General features: G+C 43.7%; 1 protein-coding gene across 2 annotated transcripts in view; it reads left to right on the top strand.

The window, feature by feature from the left end:
* ARHGAP25 (Rho GTPase activating protein 25) overlaps positions 1-20,588 on the top strand; it is a 92,512-nt gene extending 71,924 nt beyond the window's left edge. The window contains exons 5-11 of one of the 2 annotated variants that reach the window (XM_054545991.2): positions 1,021-1,225; positions 7,000-7,132; positions 10,015-10,088; positions 11,599-11,720; positions 12,848-13,044; positions 16,066-16,598; positions 19,744-20,588. In XM_054545991.2, the coding sequence (XP_054401966.1) occupies positions 1,021-1,225; positions 7,000-7,132; positions 10,015-10,088; positions 11,599-11,720; positions 12,848-13,044; positions 16,066-16,598; positions 19,744-19,951 (1,472 nt within the window). In that variant the 3' untranslated portion in view covers positions 19,952-20,588. 2 annotated transcript variants of the gene reach the window in all.
* The last annotated feature ends 337 nt before the right edge of the window (positions 20,589-20,925 follow it).

Here is a 20,925-nt window from a genome sequence, read left to right as displayed (position 1 = left end):
AATTATGCATTGTACTGTATGCATTCCAGGATCTCTGCCAGGTGAATGAACGTGTTTGCTGTGGCAATGTTTATAATTAGGACATAGTAAACAACCTAAATTATTTTAAATGCCACAGTGGGTTAGTGCAATGAAACATCTATGTGATAGACTACGGTAGTCCCCCTTTATCCCTGGGGGGATACGTTTCAAGACCGCAGTGGATGCCTGAGATCTCGGATAGTACTGAACCCTATACACATTATGTCTTTTCAGTCTTATAACTGAGACAACTACTAAGTATAACTGAGACAACTACTATGCGACTCCTGGACAAGTAGTGTATATAACGTGGATACTCTGGACAAAGGGATGACTCACATCTTAGGCTGGACCGAGCGGGACTGCGAGAGATTTCATCATGCTACTCAGAATGACAAGCAATTTAAAACTTATGAATTGTTTGTTTCTGGAATTTTGCATTTAATATTTTCAGACTGCAGTTGACGGTGGATAAGGGGGGATGCCATACTGTGTTATGCTTTACTACTCTGTGACGTGAGTGGAACTCAAAACGGCCTGCTTGCTGCCGTGGTTAAGGCATATTGTTGGGAGTTCACTGCCTAGGCCTGAATCCCAACTGTGTCATGCTCTGAGCTGCCTGACTTTGGCAAGTGTCTAAGGCTCAGTGTCTTTAACAGTAAGGTGCGTGTGACATTAATACCATCTCATGGGGTTGCTGTCAAGATTAAAGGACAAAAAGTGTGCAATTCCTAGCAAAAGAATTCAGTAAAAGCCAACCATTATTTTAAATATGTAAGAAATGTGGGTCAATATAAAAAGACTGATAAAGACTTCCTCAAATTTACAGGCCCCTATTTAGAGCTTCAGGAAATATTCTGAGTGATTTGTCTCCCATATTTTGTCTAGTGTCATTGCAATAAAACCTGTGAAGTCACAGGTGACACAGAAAGTCAAGAAATAGTTCATCCAAGGAAGCACAGAATGACGGGCAGGTTCTGTTTGCTCTCTCCTCAGCAGTGTTTGGCCAACGCTTGGATGAGACTGTGGCCTATGAACAGAAATTCGGTCCCCATCTTGTGCCCATCCTGGTGGAGAAATGTGCAGAGTTCATCCTGGAGCACGGCCGGAATGAAGAGGGCATCTTCCGTCTGCCTGGCCAGGACAACCTGGTGAAACAGCTGAGAGATGCTTTTGATGCTGGGGAGCGGCCCTCCTTTGACAGGTACATTGCCCCACTGCAGTGTCCCACCTCTGCCCTCCCCTCTGCTTGGCTTGGCTGGGAGGGTCTCTCCATTCCAGTTGAGCTATGGGACTTGCATAGACACTTCTAAGAGCCCTGGCTTGCAACAGAAAGAGCCTTTGTTTTGCCCATGATTGGGAATTTGGGAGACTGGAGCACAGTTAGGAGAGTGTGCAGATAGTTTATGTGACAGATGATGTGAACCAGAACTGGAACCCTGCTGGGCAGATTCAGGTGATGTTTAAGGCACAGGAGAAGGTGACGTGCAGAGGAGGGGAGAAAGATGGGACCTAGCCTGAGGCTCACCCTTCAGGACAGATGAGGAACATGGAAGAGCTGAGCTGTACAAACACTCGGTGTGGTGGAGAATGCACCAGATCTATATCCAAGGGCACCAGCGGCTTTCGTTAGCATTCCAGAAGTGGCTAGAACCAGGACTTCTTGTTAGTTTCCTGGATCACGGTACTACGTGATTCTGACTCAGTTCTGAGCCCTTTTGCAGGAGCACATCCTGATATCTTGGCAGCCTAGCGTTCCTAAGTCTTCTGTGTGGAGATCTCCCAGCCCTGTTTGGGGCATATCAGGCATAGTGACATTTCCTCCCACCACCCCCTTCCTCCCCACCTTCTCCAGCCACTCAGCTGAGGTTTCCTTCTCTGCCACACTCAGCTAGTAAAATCCCCACCCGATGTTGTGCAGTCTCCACCCCAGTTGCCTGTGTGAACTTGTCCTGCTGGCATAAAATTGATTGCTCTTTCCAAATTAGCAGCCCATAAACCAAGGTTTAATAAGATGGGCCTGAACTCTACCCAGTTTCCAAAAATGAAAGTTGCTAAGCTTATTTTGGACAAGGAGTTGGGTTGATTCTGAGAAAATTGTGAAGACCTAAGTGTCATCTTGTGTAGAAGCTCCCTCACCCCTCACTCTAATCACCAACGCTGCCCATTTTTCCTCCAAAGCTTCTCTGAGATCTATATGTTTCTCCCCATGCTTATGGCCGCAGTTGTAGTTGGGACAACAATAGGGGTGTCTTTCCTGCCCTTAATAAGTTACTATATTTTAGCACCCTAGGAAGCAAGACATGGGGTTCTTATTGGAACAATAGCCCGTTATGGGCATCAAACACAGGGACTTTTCAGCAGCACCATAAACTGCATCTTGTTATCAGGCACTTGTTCCATTATGCTCACCACCTTTATATTCAGTTTCTTTTTATGTTTTTAGTTAGCCTTGGCCTGAAGAAAGATACAGGTGGGTTGTTGCTAGAGCAAGGCTATACAGTGTGCCAAAAGGAATAGAGGTGATTGCTGGGATTTGCCAAATAACTGCCTTAGGCCCTAGCCTATGCACTATAGAGTCAGCATGGGTGGTGGTGTGGGAATCTTTGATTATTTTGAAATATTTGGAGCTGGAAGGAGGAAAATTACCTTACCTTGCGACATCTCCACCCCTAGAAGTGAGGGGTAGAGTTTTTACACATCCAGAAATAGGAAGGGTCATCAGGGGCTTTTCAGGGGCTTCACAGGGGCAGCTGTTAGGTCCACATAACCGCTGAGAGGACAAATCTGATTCAGGAGGTATGACTGGCTCTTATTTGATTCTTATTATTTAGTTACATTTGAGCATATTTAGGAGAGAACAGGTCTTCTCTCTCCTATTCTACTCATGATTCTGAAAACCCTCTTTTTCCCCTTTTTCTGCCCTCTCTCCACCCCCTTTTATACTCCCCCACTTTTCATTCCATGGTATATTTTGGTGTTGAGGGTTGTGCCCCGCAATGGACAGGGCATAGAATGCCGGATGCATAGGGTAGGGAAAAGAGGGGAGGGGCTTACAGGGATCAGCCTGACTTTGGGATCATAGAATTGACAAAACCAATAACTCAAGACAGGTCAACAAAACTGGCAAATTAACTCTGAAGTGAAAGTGACCAGTGTTAGATGATTTCCTGAGAGTGAATCTGGCCTGGGAGTGGGAGAGGAAGAGACCAGCCTTGGGACAGTGTTAACCTGAATTGTGTGTGGGAGTTCCGAAGAGGGGCAGTGTGAATGAAAGGGGGTGGAAAGAGGGCAGGAAAGGGGGAAAGGGAGGGTTTTCAGAGTCATGAGCAGACGAGGAGAGAGAAGCTATTGTTGTAGCTTTTTCTACCTCCCATAAAAGGAATTCTAGGAGTCAGTGGGTGGAAGAAGGGATATTTGGAAGAGCAAGGACCCCCCTCTTGCTGTCCCCAACTTCACGGCAGTGGGAACTCACCCAGATCCTCTGCATTGGTTATGTGCTGGGTTCCACCCCAAGATGCCCCCATTACCTCACTAGAATGAAGGTGAGCAAAGGAGCTGTTTGGTGAGACTAGTGCAGGTCTTTCTGGTCTCCTTAGACACAAAAATGTGAACTTTAAAATCTCCTTGTCAAGTTTCTACCAGGATGGACACTGCCTGGCTACAAAGCTAACACACTTCTCACCCCTATGTGTCTGTGAGAAATGCATTTACAGACATACCACATTACAAGCATCAATGCCCCCAGGGAAGGGCTGGCAGGACCATCTGAGTCTTGGGTAATCTCTAGTGCATCAGCCGTTGAACCCAGAAGCCACCTGGCTCCTGACTTACTCTTAGCCCTTGATTTAAAAAAAAAAAAAAATGAATCATCTAAGGGTGGTCTATTGGGTTAGAGGAACAGCAAACTCAGAAAAAATAATGCTATGAATTTAGACCATAAAATAGACATCTGAGTTAGCCCTAGTACAATGGGGTGCTCACATTAAAATAAAAATTTATAGAAATAATTGTTCAAGTTCCATGGTGTTAAGTGCTAAAAACGAAACTCAACACTATGAAAACTTAGAACAGGGGCTTTTCACATGGTCTGGTGTATTTAGGGAAGTCCCCAAGAAAATGACATTTAAGCTGAGACCCAATAAACAAGGATGAGGAGTTAGCTAGGCCCAGCAGTGGGCATGGCTTGTCAGGATTATTTTTGGTGAAATAAACTGGGAAGCTTTCTGTAAGTTTCAGTGTTGTAAGATGATTTATATAGCTAATTGTGTTCTTTTATTATAACTTTGAAGTATTCACGGTGTAGCTGTATTTATAACCCCTTTCTCTTTTCTAATGATGGATGCTGTTGCTGTCTAAATTTCTCCTGATTAAACTGTCTAGGTGTCTTTTTTATTGTTGTTTCTCTTCAAAAGTTCAAAAGATCCAATTTCTTTTCTTTTCTTTTTCTTTTTTTTTTAGAGTGCAGTGGTGTGATCTTGGCTCACTGCAACCTCTGCCTCCTGGGTTCAAGTTATTCTCCTGCCTCAGCCTCCTGAGTCGCTGGGATTAAAGGCACCAGCCACCATGCCCAGCCAATTTTTGTATTTTTAGTAGAGATGGGGTTTTGCCATGTTGGCCAGGCTGGTCTCGAACTCCTGACCTCAAGTTCTCCACCCGCCTTGGCCTCCCGAAGTGCTGGGACTACAGACATAAGCCACTGTTCCCAGCCAGGATCCAGTTTCTTGAATTATCCTTTACGCCGTTTTTTCCATTTCAAACTCTGTTTTCTTCGCTCATTCCATTGGCCATTGGTGTGTTTTGGTGTTGAGGACTGTGCCCTAGAGTGGGCAGACCATAGAATGCTGGAGGCATAGGGTAGTGCAAGGAGGGGAGAGGCTTACAAGGATCAGTGTGACTTTAGGATAACAGAATTGAAGGGATTTGGAAGACAGATTGGATGGGGGTGAAGGAGAGGTCCCAATCAAATGGGAGTCCCAGGATGCTAATAGAGACAAATGGGTGGATTGCAGTGTAGGGACTTTAGGAAGATGCAACTTTTGGACTTTGGGAGAATTTTGCTCCTGCAAATTGTCAGCTGACTGTCTTTCTGCCACTTTCTCGGAAACTTCTCATAACATATTTTGACAAAAGTACTTTTCCTAGCCTGGCTTTGCCTTGGGTATTTTTGGGCAGTGACTCAGCAGGGAAGGATTTTCCAGAATCTCCATGTTAAATGAATGGTTCCTACCCCAGATTTCCTGAGGGCAGCCATGGAGCATAGAGCGGGCTCTGTGCCAGCCTGTGTTCTCCTATTGAGGTAGAGTTCACAGACTGCAAAGAGGAAGCCTTTTCAGAAGACAGCTACAACAACTGGCTGTCAAAACCAAAATAAAATGCACACAAAGCACCAAGACAGAGCTTTAAAATCAAGCCCCAGTATTCTTGCTTCTGTTGCCTCAGATGCCTCCCTTCTCCTCCTTTTGTCCAGATCCACTCCTCCCTTCCCTCCTAGGACCAGGAGACATGTCCTCCAGCCTATTCTATATTTCTCGTCACTGAAATCAAGGAGATTCCAAGGTTATTCTGGACCTCTTGCCACATCTTGCTTTTCACAGTGCTACCAGGGCTGCTACCTAAGAATGTCAGGTTTTATCGATATGAAATAAACAAACATTTCTTCAATAATCAGCTTCAGGAATATGGTAGTGAATCTTATTTTCTCTTGTAGCATTGCAGAATCAATGCAATCGCCTTGTAAGCCAGGGGTCAATAAACTTTTCTTAATGGGCCACATATTAAATATTTAGGCTTTGCTGGCCAGATGGTCTTTACTGCAACTATAATGCTCTGCTCAGTACATAAATGAGCAAGTGTGGTGGTATTCTTCTATAATTTTACTTACGGATGCTGACATCTAAATTTCCTATAATTTTTACATCATGACACACTCTTCTTCTTGTGAGTGTTTTTTCCTCCAGCTATTTAAAAATGTAAAAATAATTGTCAGCTCCCAGGCTGTACAAATAGAGGCAGTGGGACAGATTTGGCTCCTGGCCCGTGGCTTGCCAAGCCCTCCTGCAAATGGAGAAGCTGAACTGAACAGCTGTGCCTCTTTCAGTCAATCAGGCCCATCTTCCCATGGGCCCATCTCCTCATGCTCCAGGCTGACACACATGCTGCCTGTCTCATGCCCTAACTCCTCACTGCCTTTCAGAGCTCATCTGAGGTACTCTTTCATCTGAGAAGTCACCTATGTGTTCCCATCTCTGCCTTGGGTGTTATTTTTCCATACTTCCATAGGATCCTGAGTCCTGGGCTTCCCATATCATGGCATTAGCCACACAGTATTGTAAGGACCTTATAATGCTTGAGTCCCCACAGCTCTGTGGCTCGATGGGGCCAGGGCTCCATCCCTGGATTGGATGGCTACTGATGTCCCTTGGATTGGCTACTGAAATCCCAGTGCTTGACAAGTATCTTGCAGTATCTTGCAGTGTCTTGCACCTAATAGGCTTTCTCGATGCTTATTGATTGAGTGAATTATTGAGTAAATACGTGAGTGAAACTCAGAACTATTTTAAGCACTCTGGAAGATTAAAGAGATGAATGGACCAAGGATATAAAGGAGTTAACACAAGCAATATTAGAGACTAATTAGACAATGCTAATTGTGAGGCACTAAATGACTTGAAGAAAGAAGAAAGCAATAAAGACGAAAATCATTAAGGAAGGTTTAGTAAAAATGTAGACTTTGAACTTACCTTTGAGGTAGTTGGGTGGAAGAGACAGAGGAACATTTATTCAAGATTGTTGTTCCAGAAGGGCGAATTAGCAAAAATGTTTTGGTCTGATTCTTCTTCATCAGACTCTACTCCTCTGCAAAATTTCCCTTTGCAATTTACGGTTCTATTCACTGAATCATCAGGATGGAAGTGAGGAACATCTTAAAGTTTTTCTTTCAAAGAGTTTCAAAGAGTGTTGCTTATTTTCTTCCAGAGACACAGATGTGCACACTGTGGCTTCCCTGTTAAAGCTGTACCTCCGAGACCTCCCAGAGCCCGTGGTTCCCTGGAGCCAGTACGAAGCGTTCCTGCTCTGTGGGCAGCTCATGAATGCGGATGAGGCAAAGGTTTGCATCTTAGAGTTAGTTGTCCTGCTTTAGAAGAAAGTGATTGGTTTTCTGGACACTATTCCAGCAGGCAACAGTGGGTCAAGGGGCCTATACTTTTTGGTAAGATAGTCAAAATGCAACTTCCTCAGCAACAAAAGGCATATGAACTCAATCATAATGACTGGCAAACCACAGCCTTCATGAGATGCAATAATCCAATAAAGAATTGGACCATAATCAAATACTGCTGGGTCACATTAAAAGTAGTGAGAAAAGGAGGATACATCGGAGGAGGGTTTCAAGCATGATGGCCTTGCTGAGACTTGCTGGGACACAAGGACAGGCTGGAAGGAAGGTGTGAGGTCACATAGTTCAAGCTCTACAGCAGCTGTGAGTGTCAGGCATGGTCATCCAAGGAATGCATGTGCCAGGGAGAAGAAGGACAGGGAAGGTTTTTTGATTGTTGTTCTTTTCAGCCACAGCTGGCTGTAGGGTCTGTAACCACCATCTGCAATATGCTTGTGAGAGTGCACAAGTTCCCTAGCAAGATTTTTGATACTGTATAAATTTATTTCTAGAGAGGCCTTATAGTCAGCAATGACCACACTGTAGTCATGTTATTATAATCAACCAACCAACCAACCACCCAAAGAAACTGATGAAACCCAACCAACAACAATAAACCTTGATGATTTTTAAACAAGATTTTCAAATCCAAGTGATCCATGAAGAAGTTTATGTTTATATTAATGACTATGTTAAAAGCCCTCTCTGGCAAAGTGGTGCACAGAAAAATCTGTAATGAAGACCTAGATTTAACTTTGATTTTGCCGTTAGACAAATTATGCATCTTTTATAAGACTCAGTTTATTTACTTAGACCAATAGAACTTTCTATGGTAATGGAACTTTTATATATCTGCACCATTCAATATGGTAACCCCAGCCACACATGACTATTGGGCATCTAAAATGTGGCTAGTGCACCTGGGAAGCCAAATTCCTAATTTTATTTAATTTTGATTTAGTTAAATTTAAGTAGTTACATGTGGCAAGTAACTGCTATATTAGACACCACAAACTTAGATAATTTTCATAATAATATCAGCCATGCCTAGGATTGTTTTGAGGACCCAGGGATATGATACTGGTGGGTGACTTTAAAATTTTTTTTCAATGTAAGGGAAGGTTTATTATCTTCCACACTTCGGAATTTATTAGATAGTCTGCTTCATGGAATATATTTATTTAAAATGAATGAAGAAATAGCATCCTAGCCCTGTAAGAAAACACAGCTGTGAGAACTTCCATCCCTGACTGAGGGTGGGGGGGAGCATCATGATTTGAATAGATCCTGACATAAGAGAAAAGCTGACTTTATATTTCAAAATTAAGAAAGGAAGAGAACAATAATGATGTGGCTAACATGATACAGGTTTCATAGCTCTTTTTCAAACAAAAATTAGATTGCATGGATCTGTGGTATGATATTTTGTGCGTAACTTAAGAATTTTATTGGGGGAGGGAGAGGGGGATATGAAAAGTTTTAACTTTTACTGGTATATCTGCTCACCATTGTGAAAGTAATAAAATTTTATGGAATAACGTTTAAAAGGCAGCTAAAAAGATAAATGTTTCAGATCGCATCTCACCCCTGGGTTCTGGGGAAAGTAAAGGAGGCACCTAGATGCCGTTCTGACAATAAGATTCCCATCCCTGCACTCACTTGACACTTGCTTCTCCCAGCTTTCTCAATCTCAACATCTTTGAGAGTTTCCACATCTGTGGCAGTCCATGTCTACAGACAGGGACCAAGGTCCTTCTCACTGGTGAAAACATGGCAAAGGTGGCAGCTAGGAGGGGTGAGTCTGTAGCAACCTTTGCAATGAATTTACTTGACTCGACTGAAGAAGGGATCTCCGCATGAAGCTGATGCTACGCTAAGAAGGTCTATATCTACGGAAGCTGCTGCGAGTAGGCTGACAAGGCTGGAGGGTGCGTTTTCTATAGGAGAGCTGCTCAGGTTTGAGGAGTGCCTGCATACCACGTGTGAATTGTGTACTCTCTCTATTTTTTTTTGAGACGGAGTTTTGCTCTTTCGCCCAGGCTGGAGTGCAGTGGCGCGATCTCAGCTCACTGCAATCTCCGCCTTCCGGTTTCAAGCGATTCTCCTGCCTCACCTCCCGAGTAGCTGGGATTACGGGCACGCATCACCACGCCCGGCTAGAGAACTGTGTACTTTCACAAGCGCCATGTTGCAGATGGTGATTACAGACCCTACAGGCAGCTGTGGTTGAAAAGAACACGGAACAACTCGCTGTCCCTCTTCTCTCCGGCGCATGCATTCCTAGTAGACCTTGCCTGACATCCACGGCCATCCATTGCAGATCTTGAACAGTCTGACCTTGCACCGTCCTCCAGCGTGGTCTGCCTGTCTCTGTGTCCCAGCAGGTCTCAGATAGGCCATAGTGCTTGAAATCCTTCTCAGAAGAATCGTCCTTTTCTCACCAGTCTTAAAGTGATTCTGAGATATCTTATTGTGGTCTTATTCTTTATTGGATTGTTACATCTCAAGCATTCATTAAGCAAACAATTAACGTATGAGTTGTTAAACAGTCCTTTCTTAGAGTAGCTCAGGGTCAAGGGTGGGGTGCAGTGACATAATTACATATAAATAAAAAGTATACATAACAAAAACTATGACCCTTTCTAAAAAAATTCTATGAGAATTTAGAGTTATTTCCAATTTTTTTTTTAAACCCACAAAACTACAGGGACAGAAATGACTGTCAAAGTGTTGTTTCTGCACAGATACACCAATTCTGTTCCAGGGTCTGCTTGCTGGCATGTGGGCAGGCTCATTTACTGGTAAATGATTTACTGGTGTAAATCTCTTCCCAGGCTCAGCAGGAGTTGATGAAGCAGCTCTCCATCCTTCCTCGTGACAACTATAGTCTCCTGAGCTACATCTGCAGGTGAGAGGCCCCTGGTATCAACTCTGCAGTTTTCAACCCCATCAGAAAGAAGCTCCTAGTTAGAAGAGGAGGGACCACCTCTGTGAACAGAGAGATTCTGGTCTAGCACTTTGGAAGATCAGCTGTATTCACATAGCACTGAAGTAGCTTCCTGTATAATTTCAAGGATTCTGAAAACCTGGTTGACCCAAAAAATGAACGTGCTCCCGCCTTTAGGCCTGCCTCAGCACTGCCCAGAGTCCTGGTACTGCAAGAGAGCCCATAATCCTTATAATGTTTCTAGAATGATCTCCCATCTTTGTGACTCTGAGCCATAGCTTAGCTCCGGGGAGACATTCATTCTGGGCCACCCTGGTTATTTTCCTTCAGCCCTTTCTGGGGACCTGCTGTGCACCACCCCTGTGGCAACTCTAGCTGTGGATTGACCCAGATCTGGCTCCGCTGGGAACTGGGATCTCCATCCCAGACTGACCTGAATTTTGTCTTTTATTTTTTAAAAGTAATTTGTTGTAGTTCCTAGATTATAAAAGTCATGCTTGCTTGACTTGGAAACCAGGAAGATATAGCAAACAGTAAATGAGAAATAAAAAGGACCCACAATCCCTTCACCAGCAACAAGCACTAAATAACACTTTGGCATTTTTCCTTCTTGGTGTTTTCTCTCCGTGATAAATCTTTTCATATCTTAATGTAAATATAGGGGAATAATATTTTATACTAAATCAAAATTATATAAAGGATTGTGTCCTGCTTTTTTGGTTTAATGTTTTATTATGAGCATTTCCCTGTCATAAAATTGGATTATAAATAACTTCATAATATTTCATAATGTTTCATCATTTGGACACATCACCAATATTTAATAATTGCTCTGTATTTGAAATTGTGTTGCTTCATTCTATCCATTTTTAAATGGTTCTTTGAGAGAGTATTTAGAAATTCCCTGTTTTTACAGTGAATCTGAGAGCTTTATGCCTCCAAGGGGTAGAATTTTAACAAAAAGTCAGTATTAGTTATGGAGAACCTGCTGAGAATTAGCAATGCGTGTGCTCTAATCAGAGGATGAGAGCAAGGAGGCACCATGGATTCCCCAGCCCTGAGATCTTCTTACCAATAAAGTTTTCCTCTCTGGAGACTTGGGTGGGTTGGGTGCTGAGAGCTGGGAGATAAGCCTATCAAGGCAAGATATGGGTATGGGCAGATACCCATTTTACCTTTTCTAGTCCAGTCTGAGCTCCTGGAAGTGGATCTTGCCTCCTGCTTATGTGATTCCATTCACCTCCCCAACCCCAACCCCAGCAGCTGGGCAGTACCCTCCTGATTTCTCTTCCTTCCTTAGTCTTGGATCTTTCAGGATGAGGCGAAATTCTTGTGGGCAGAGCAGGCTGGTCTCATTCCTGAGTCTGGGAGGAAAGCATTGGATCCATCCCTGAGTTCTCATTGGAACCCTGTAGTGCTTCCTCCTGGCTACTTCCTGCTTTCTACCATGGGATTTCTTGGTTGCCTGTAGGTTCCTACATGAAATACAGCTGAACTGTGCTGTTAACAAGATGAGTGTGGACAACCTGGCTACTGTGATTGGTGTGAATCTCATCAGGTCGAAGGTCGAAGACCCTGCCGTGATCATGAGAGGTATGGCTGGTCCCGTAGTGAAAGCAGGTACACAGGAAATAACAATTACAACATTCCCCCGATATTTGTGCACTGCTCTGTAGTTTCCCAAGCATTTTCAGCTGGTTATTGATCTCATCTGAATCATGCAATAGCCTTGTGTGGCAGGCAGGGCAGGAATTGTGTCCATTTTTCAGATCACAACAAAGGACAGAGGTCAAGGGTTTGCCCAATGGTCCCACAGTGCAGTAGACTAGTACAATAATAGCTAGCTAGTGTTTGTTAGTCTTTTATTGCTTTTAAATACCCTTAGCCAGATTGAGCAAGCGGGTTTCATTTTATTTTATTTTATTTTTATTTATGTATTTATTGAGTTGGAGCCTCACTCTGTTGCCTAGGCTGGAGTTCAGTGATACGACCTTAGCTCACTGTAACTTCCACCTCCCGGGTTTAAGCGATTCTCCTGCCTCAGCCTCCCGAGTGGCTGGGACTACAGGCATAAACCCCCACACCCAGATAATTTTTGTAATTTTAGTACAGACAGGGTTTCACCATGTTGGCCAGGCTGGTCTCGAACTCCTGACTTCAAGTGATCTTCCCGCCTCGGCCTCCAAAAGTGCTGGGATTACAGGCGTGAGCTGCTGTGCCCAGCCAGCTTTCATTTTATAAGCCAGCCCACAAAAAGGCTGCTTAAAAAGCTGTGCTGTGCAGGCTTCTGAGGCTGTGTCCTGACACAGAGTACTGATATCTGCCATGCTCGTGGGGGCAGAAAGCCTGGCACATATTTGCTGTGTGTCTGATAAGAAAGCAGATATCATATTGAGGACCACATCAGGAGAGAAAGATGTCTTCATTTTCTCTGCTGTTTTATTGCCTACTTTCCTGATCAAAAAGTAATCCAGTGGACTATTGGCTCCCTCTGAAACAGCTTCCCATTTCATTCTGCTCCCTTGTCCTTCTGTTCCATCCCTTTCAACATAATCTCCAACTCCAAGCAATTAAAAAGGGTCTTTTGAGAAGCAAAATGAGGCCCTTCTGGGCCCTGTAGTTTTAGAACCCAGTTTGGAGACATCCACAGGTGCGGATCCTTGAGGACTGACTACCTGCCTCGTACGCTACACAACAGATCTTTTTCTTCTTTCTTTCAGGGACTCCTCAGATCCAAAGAGTGATGACTATGATGATCAGAGACCATGAAGTCCTCTTCCCCAAGTCCAAGGATATACCCCTGTCACCCCCTGCCCAGAAAAATGACCCCAAGAAAGCTCCAGTGGCCAGAAGCTCTGTGGGGTGGGATGCCACTGAAGACCTCCGAATTTCTAGGACAGACAGCTTTAGTAGCATGGTAAGGTGCGGAGAACCTTCCTGCTTCCATTGGGTTCTTCCTTTAGTCCAGGCCATCCCATGTAAGGCCCGCTCTGGGGTGGCAATTTGGGGAGTTTTAGGTGATGCAGTGGCAGTGGGCGCTGCTGCTACAGACTCATCTGAACACACCTTGAAAGCCTGGCCTCTTTCCAAATCTAGTTTCTATTGGCATCTTTGACGGGGGTGAGTGACAAGTGTGCCAATCACAAGTGTGACTGAGCAATGAGGGTCCTCACTGAAGCCCACTCTATAAGAGAGACTCAAATACAGTCCAGAGAAGTTCAATGGGAAAAATGTATACCACATTGTAAATGTTTTGGTCAGAATTGTTGAAAATTCTGGGTGAACGTCCAGAGAAAACTGGTTTCCTGCTAATCCATGAAACGTGATTCCTTTCTCAGAGTATGTGATGTGTTTGTGTAATATTTCTCATTCCTCGATAAGCCGTCTCAGCCATGTCAGCCCCCACGTTTGTGCTGAAGGGTTGAAACTCACGTTCCCAATGTCCAAAAGCTCTGCTGACTCTGAAATGTAGACCTCGTGAGGGCAATAATTTACAAAGGTCAAATATTTTTATATATTTATAGGAACAAATATTTTTACAAAGAACATGTGAACTTTTTATAGTAGCTTGATATTTATGTGTGGCCAAAAAATGGATTTCAAATTTCTAGTTGACCAGATGATTCAAGTTACCTACAGTACTTGAATTCAGGCAGCCCTGAAGATTGTTTTTAAAAGGCAGGTAGTGGGTAGTGGTTGTGGTTTTTCTTAGGATAGGTCTTTCTGGATGCAATGCATTCTACTAACACTCTAAAACTAGGATAAAATTTAAAAGTGCTCATACTTCATGTAACAAGATCATCCCACAGTCCTTGAGAATAGCTATTATTGTACTCATTTAATAGGTTTCTGCCATTTATTGATTTCTGTGGGCAGGCACTATGCTGGGAAATTTACGGTGATCACCTCTAGAGTCCTCATATTACATAACATTGTAGGGCAGAATTTATCATTCGTATTGTGTTATTGAGGAGCAGAAACTCAGAGAGGTTGAGCAGCTGGCCCAATGTAGTAGCACTAGCTTGTTATAGAGGACTCAGATCCAGTCCTCCCTTCAGAACCCAGGTACCTCTAACTCTGGGTGGGGTTTCTGAAGCAAGCGATTGGTTACAAAGGTTAAAGGGAGGGCTTGAGCCCGATTGTCTGATTTTATGTTTAGGTCTCACTTGATCTTAGCCAAAAGGTTGAGAAGTGATTGATTTTATGTTTAGGTCTCATATTCTCTCTCCTTTTTCTTTATAATTTCATTTAAAAATATATAATATATGCACATGGTTCAAGTAATCAAAAAGATAGAAAAAGGTATACATTCAGAAGTTCTGCCCCCTCCCGTATTCCCACCCACCCCATCCCTCACTGCCTTAGTTTCTTATTTATCCTTCCAATGTTCCTTTATGAAAATATAAGAAGACATGAGTGTAAATTATTTACCTCCTTTTTTACACAAAATGTAGTATAATTCTCTCTCTCTCTACAGTCACACACATACACATACAGTCACACACAGACTCCCACACAAAACTCTGTATCTTGCATTTTTGTACTTAGCAGTATATTCTGGAGACTTTTTCATGTCAATACATAAACAGCTACCTCATATGACCTCATGTTTTCGAGAAGTGTATAGTGTCCCATTCTGTAGATGTACCAGTCCCTGTAGATGAACATGCTGCCTTCAGTTCTTTTCTTTTCTTTTCTTTTTTTTTTTTTTTTTTTTATGACAGGGTCTCACTTTATTGCCTAAGCTGGAGTGTGGTGGTGCGATCACAGCTTACTGCAGCCTTGACCTCTTGCTGAGGCGATCCTTCGGCCTCGGCTTCCCAAGTAGCTGGGACTACAGGTGCATAATACTATGCTGGGCTAAATTTTTTTGTATATTTTTTGTAGAGACAGGGTTTCACCATGTTGCCCAGACTGGCCTTGAACTCCTGAGCTCAAGTGATCCACCCTCCTCAGCCTCCCAAAGTGCTGGAATTACAGGCATCAGCCACTGCACCCAGCCTTTCAGTTCTTCATACTACAAAAAAAGCTGCAATAAATAACTTTGGGACCTCCTTTTGTACTCAGGCAGATGTATTTCTCAAATGCATTTTCAGAAGTGGGCTTGATGGGTCAGAGGGTAAATAGATTTGATTGTATAATTTTGAAACAAATTATTGGAGTTTGTGTCATTTTACACTTCCAGAAGCAATGCATGAAAGAACTGTTTTCCTACGGTTTCACCAACAGAGTGTGTTGTCAAATTTTGGGGGTTTGCTCATCTGATAAGTGAGAACTGGCATTTCAGTAATTTTAATTTTAATATGAGTTTCTTGTGTTATGAGAGAGGCTGAACATCTTTTCTTATGTACAAGGACTAGTTTCATTTTTTCCTCTGTGAGCTGCCTGATCTTGTCTTTTGCCCGTAATTATATTGGTTGTTGATCTCTTTCTTCACAATTTTTATGAACTTTATCTATTAAGGAGAGTAACCAATTGTCTGATATGTGTTGCAAATACTTTTTGCTAGTTTTTTTTTTTTTTTTTTGGTTTGGTTTGTGGAGATTTGTTATTTTGTTTTTATTTTTGTTCTTTTTAATTTTTTAGGTCATGGAAATCAAAAGGTCAAATTTATCAAACTTTTATGGCTTCTGGGTTTTCAGTCATAGTTACAAAGACCACCCATTCTAAGATTACATAAGGATCCTACTTTAGGACTCTTTAACCACAAACAAACACTTGATTTTGGTGAGACTTCATCTCTAGAACATGGTTCCTTTAGTGCAATATCCTTTTGGAAAAAAATGCCAATGCAGATAATCAACTAATGTGATACGTTAAGAATTTCATAGGTATGCTACCAGGAAACTTTTGTTTTGGGGTCTCTAATCCTTACCTTGGGAGCATGACACACAGAGGTGAAAACCCCATGTGACATCCATGGCCATTTCTTTTCTAGACAAGCGACTCTGATACAACCAGCCCCACCGGACAGCAGCTGAGCGATGCTTTTCCAGAGGACAGCAGCAAAGTACCCAGGGAAAAGCCAGGAGATTGGAAAATGCAATCTCGTAAAAGGACTCAAACACTCCCTAACCGGAAATGTTTCTTGACATCAGCTTTTCAGGGTGCCAACAGCAGCAAAATGGAGATCTTTAAAAATGAATTCTGGTCGCCTTCCTCAGAGGCTAAGGCAGGGGAAGGGCACAGGAGAACGATGTCTCAAGACTTGCGCCAACTTTCTGACTCCCAACGGACTTCCACCTACGATAACGTCCCTTCCCTGCCAGGGTCCCCTGGGGAGGAAGCCAGTGCACTCTCTTCCCAAGCCTGTGACTCCAAGGGAGATACTCTTGCCAGTCCAAACTCTGAAACTGGGCCTGGAAAAAAGAACTCTGGAGAAGAGGAAATTGATTCTTTACAGAGGACGGTCCAAGAGCTACGAAAGGAAATAGAAACACAGAAGCAAATGTATGAGGAACAGATTAAAAAGTAAGTCAGAGAGAGGGGCACTGAGAGGCACTTGGCTTCCATCTTTAGAGACAAGAGGGATTGTTCCCATCCACCAGAGAAGTCACATCATAAAGCTTCAATTTGGGGAAGACAGTAATCTATAGCAGGCCTAGGAAGGAAAGAGTAAAGGGAACAATGAGATAACTAAATTGGTGAACACTCTAAACTTTAAACTAGATTTAGGAAATGTAAATATCTAGCTTAAGTAGTTTAATCAATAATTTCCAAACAGTGGTTCTTTAAGAATCAACATGCTTTAATTAATTTAAAGGAAATTAATTTTTTTTATGTTAAGGTCATTCATTGATTCTGCAAATATTCCTCGAGCCCCTCCTCTGTGCCAGGCACATTCCAGTTGTTAGGGTATAGCACTGAACAAAAGAGACAAAAGTCCTTGCACATACAGAACTTCTTCTAGTGAGGACAGATGGACAATACAAATATATAATAAAATATATGTTATGTCAGCTGATGGCAAGTGCTGTGGAGAAAAATAAAGTGGGTCAGGAGGTTGGAAAGTTCAAGGAATGGGTTCCAATGTAAAATTGGGGGGTCAGGGAAGGTCTCCATGAGAAGGCAGCAGGTAAGTAAAGGCCTGAAGAAGATGAGGGGCAAGTCAGGTGCGTAGATGGGAGATGACTATGGCCAGTGCTGAGCCATGAGAAAAGAGCAGGCCCCCATGGTCCCACCCAGGAAGAGTGGAAGCCACCTGGGGCCAGGGAGAGTGATTAGAAGGAGATGAGGGTGGAGAAGTACAGGAGGCCAGGACGCAGTAGGGTTTTGTCAGCCACTGCAAAGCCTGAGTAAGAAGCTTCGGGGTGGTTTCAACCTGGTTTATGCTTCATTGGCTCACTGGCTTCCCATTGAGCACCGGCTGCAGGGGGCAAAGAGAAGTGGGAGGCCAGTTAGGCAGCTATTGCCTCTGTCACATGCAAATTCCCAAGAGCTGTACACACAATTTGTTTTCTTGGGTAGGTAGAGTATTTTCTTGAAATATTTTTCACACTACTGATTAGCTGGCAAATTTGTTTTCAGGAGAGAAAGCCTTGATCCAGCTGTTCCCATATCAGCACTAGTCATGAGGCAGTGAAATGTGAATTCATGGGCTCTTAGATTTATGACTACGTCTTAGTCCATGCAGACTCAGGTATCTGAAGGGAAGACTACTGTGAACCTTCATTCATTGTTCCACACAGAGAGCTGCCATCCAGAAGCAAAATGTAGCTTGTTTGTCTAAGAACCTGAAACCAATCATTTGTAGAATTAAAGACTTCTGTGACATCTTGTGAGTGATCAAAGCAGTCCCATAGAAGGCACACACTGCCCTCAAATATGAGTATCTTCAACAGGGTAGAAAAAGAACTGGCTGCCACAGATGTGGCTGCTCCTCCTGAATGGAACAGAGTCCTCTGAATCCATTGGTCGGGGAAGCCTCCCATCCCAGGCTCCTGAGCCCACACAGATTCTACCCCCCACTGGAACCCATGGTCAGGATCTAGCACAGTGCCTCACTTGGAATTTCTTCCAGAACCAGAGGGGTACAGAGAACTTGGAGAAGAAAAGTAGATTTGTAATGACAGGGTCAGAAGGAATGGCCGGGCGCGGTGGCTCACGCCTGTAATCCCAGCACTTTGGGAGGCCGAGGTGGGCGAATCACAAGGTCAGGAGATTGAGACCATCCTGGCTAACCTGGTGAAACCATGTCTCTCCTAAAAATATAAAACATTAGCTAGGCATGATGGTGGGTGCCTGTAGTCCCAGCTACTCAGGAGGCTGAGGCAGGAGAATGGTGTGAACCTGGGAGGCGGAGCTTGCAGTGAGCCAAGATCATGCCACTGTACTCTAGCCTGGGCAACAGAGCGAGACTCCGTCTCAAAAAAACCAAAAGGAAAAAAAAAGATGGAATGAGATCAATTTAGCTTTAAGAAGAGATAGGTGGGGGTAAGCAAAGTTCTGAAGATGGATTGTTACCCACAGAATAGGCCAAGGCCCTTGAAGGTAGAACCCAAGTTTTGGGCTCACATGGGAGCTCAAGTCTCCCTTGTGCAAATGGGCAGGCCATTTGGGGAGAAGGGAGGCACACTCTACAGAATGAAATTCTGAAACAAATTTCCAGTCACACAATCGGCATATGTACACTCGTTCCTAAGGGTTAATTCAGCACAGCCTGGCAGGGGGCCACCTGGCACTACATTAGGATTTTGACCAGTAACGATTAAAATCCTAGCAATTCAGGAATCCCACAGATTTTTCACCTGGCATGGGACTCAGAAGTGAGGATGAGACTGCCAGGACCATGGCTCCCCAAAGGGCAGTTCCCTCTGTTTCTCCAAATCTTGGTCCCCAGGAGATCCTTAATAAGAGAGGGTTCTGGTCTGTGCTCTCCATTGACACAGGATGAGGAGGCACTCATGAGCACAGAGGTGTGAGAAATTTGAAATATGGATGGGGCTTCCAGGACTGATACAAGGTGCTGTGGGAGTGAATATATAGATCTATTAGAACCGGTCCCTTCTTTCAAAGACTTTGTTATCCGGTTGAAGATATAAAACATAAAACGACATGAGAAAAAACACAATAGATGTCACAAGATGGTGTTAAATGACAAATGAGGGGGCTGGGAGTGGTGGTTCAAGCCTGTAATCTCAGCACTTTGGGAGGCCAAGGCAGGTGGATCACAAGGTCAGGAGATCAAGACCATCCTGGCTAACACAGTGAAACCCTGTCTCTACTAAAAATACAAAAAAAAGAAAAAATTAGCTGGGCATGGTAGCGGGCATCTGTAGTCCCAGCTACTTGGGAGGCTGAGGAAGGAGAATGGTGTGAACCTGGGAGGCGGAGCTTGCAGTGAGCCAAGATCGTGTCACTGCACTCCATCCAGCCTGGGCGACAGAGCGAGACTCCATCAAAAAAAAAAAAAAAATGACAAATGAGGGGCTCAGAAGTGCTGTGGGGATTCAGGTTTCCTGGGACATCTTCATGTGGGAAGAGGGACATAGCTGAGAGGTTGGATAAGGGTCTTGTGATTTGAAAAGGAAAATGAGCAGCAGGTTGTGAGCAAGAGGGAAGGAAGAGCCTAGAATGAATGCCACACTCTTTCATTCTTTTCTTTCCTTCCCTTTAGCCTTGAGAAGGAAAATTATGATGTTTGGGCTAAGGTGGTGAGGCTCAATGAAGAACTGGAGAAGGAAAAGAAGAAGTCTGCAGCCCTAGAGATCAGCCTCCGCAACATGGAGCGCTCCCGGGAGGATGTTGAGAAGAGGAACAAGGCCTTGGAAGAAGAAGTCAAGGAATTTGTCAAATCCATGAAGGAACCCAAGACCGAGGCTTAAGGGTCCCAGGAGTACTGCAGGGACAGCCCCAGAGAGGCCCAACTCTGACCCCTTTCTCAGTGCTGTCTGATGACGGGGAAACAAAATTACTCTCTGAGAGGGAAAGGACATTTGGGGGAAACATCAAATTTCCCCATAAATAAATGAATGGAGTCTGCAGGAAGGTGAGGGTGAGCAGACATGTGTGTGGACATCTCTGACCATCCATCGCTGTATTCAAATGGATTGTATTATTCCATTCTGGTCTCAGGCATGACCACGTCCAGTGAAGACGTTTGAGGCAGCACATCTCAGGACCCAGGCAATAGACTGGCCCCAACACAGGCTGGGCTGAGGTGTGATTAATTCTTTGTTTTTTGTGTGGAACAGCTCACCTTGTTAGACAGCCTCGGGGCATCTCTGAGACACAGGGGCAGAAAATGACATTCATCTTTTGAGTCCTCATCCATTGAGTGCTGTGTTTGGGGGGCTGCATCTGCTGAAGCGAGAACCCATTCTGCTACCCCATCAGGATGCCCATTCTCCAGGACTTCTCCAACTTATTATTAGACTAAACCAGAACAAGCAACAAACTGTATTTATACAAGGAAAATTGATGAGAAAATTATATTCAAATAAAGCAAAAATTAAAAAGCAAGGCTATTGCTAATCCATACGGCACCTTTGTGAGAATTAGCAAAAGACACTCCTTCCTTGGGGCAGGTGGCTTGCTGAGCAGGGCATGGGCTGAATTTCAGTCCTGACTTGCCTTTCGGGGACAGGTGTTTCTATACTTGCAGAGCCCCCATTTCTTCTGTATTTCACACAATTGCTGTGGGAATTACATGAGAAGAGATAATCTAGTCCCTACTTGCTTTTTAATTGTGTATGGAGGGCCTGGGAACAAAGGCTTCCTACTATGATAGGATTTGTTGTGGGTTTAGACAGTAATTTTCATGATAATAGTTTCTTTTTTCCTGTTTCACCAAAATGCA

Source organism: Pongo abelii, chromosome 12 (assembly GCF_028885655.2).
Source record: "Pongo abelii isolate AG06213 chromosome 12, NHGRI_mPonAbe1-v2.0_pri, whole genome shotgun sequence".
NCBI lineage: Eukaryota > Metazoa > Chordata > Mammalia > Primates > Hominidae > Pongo > Pongo abelii.
This window is presented reverse-complemented; position numbering and strand designations above follow the sequence as displayed.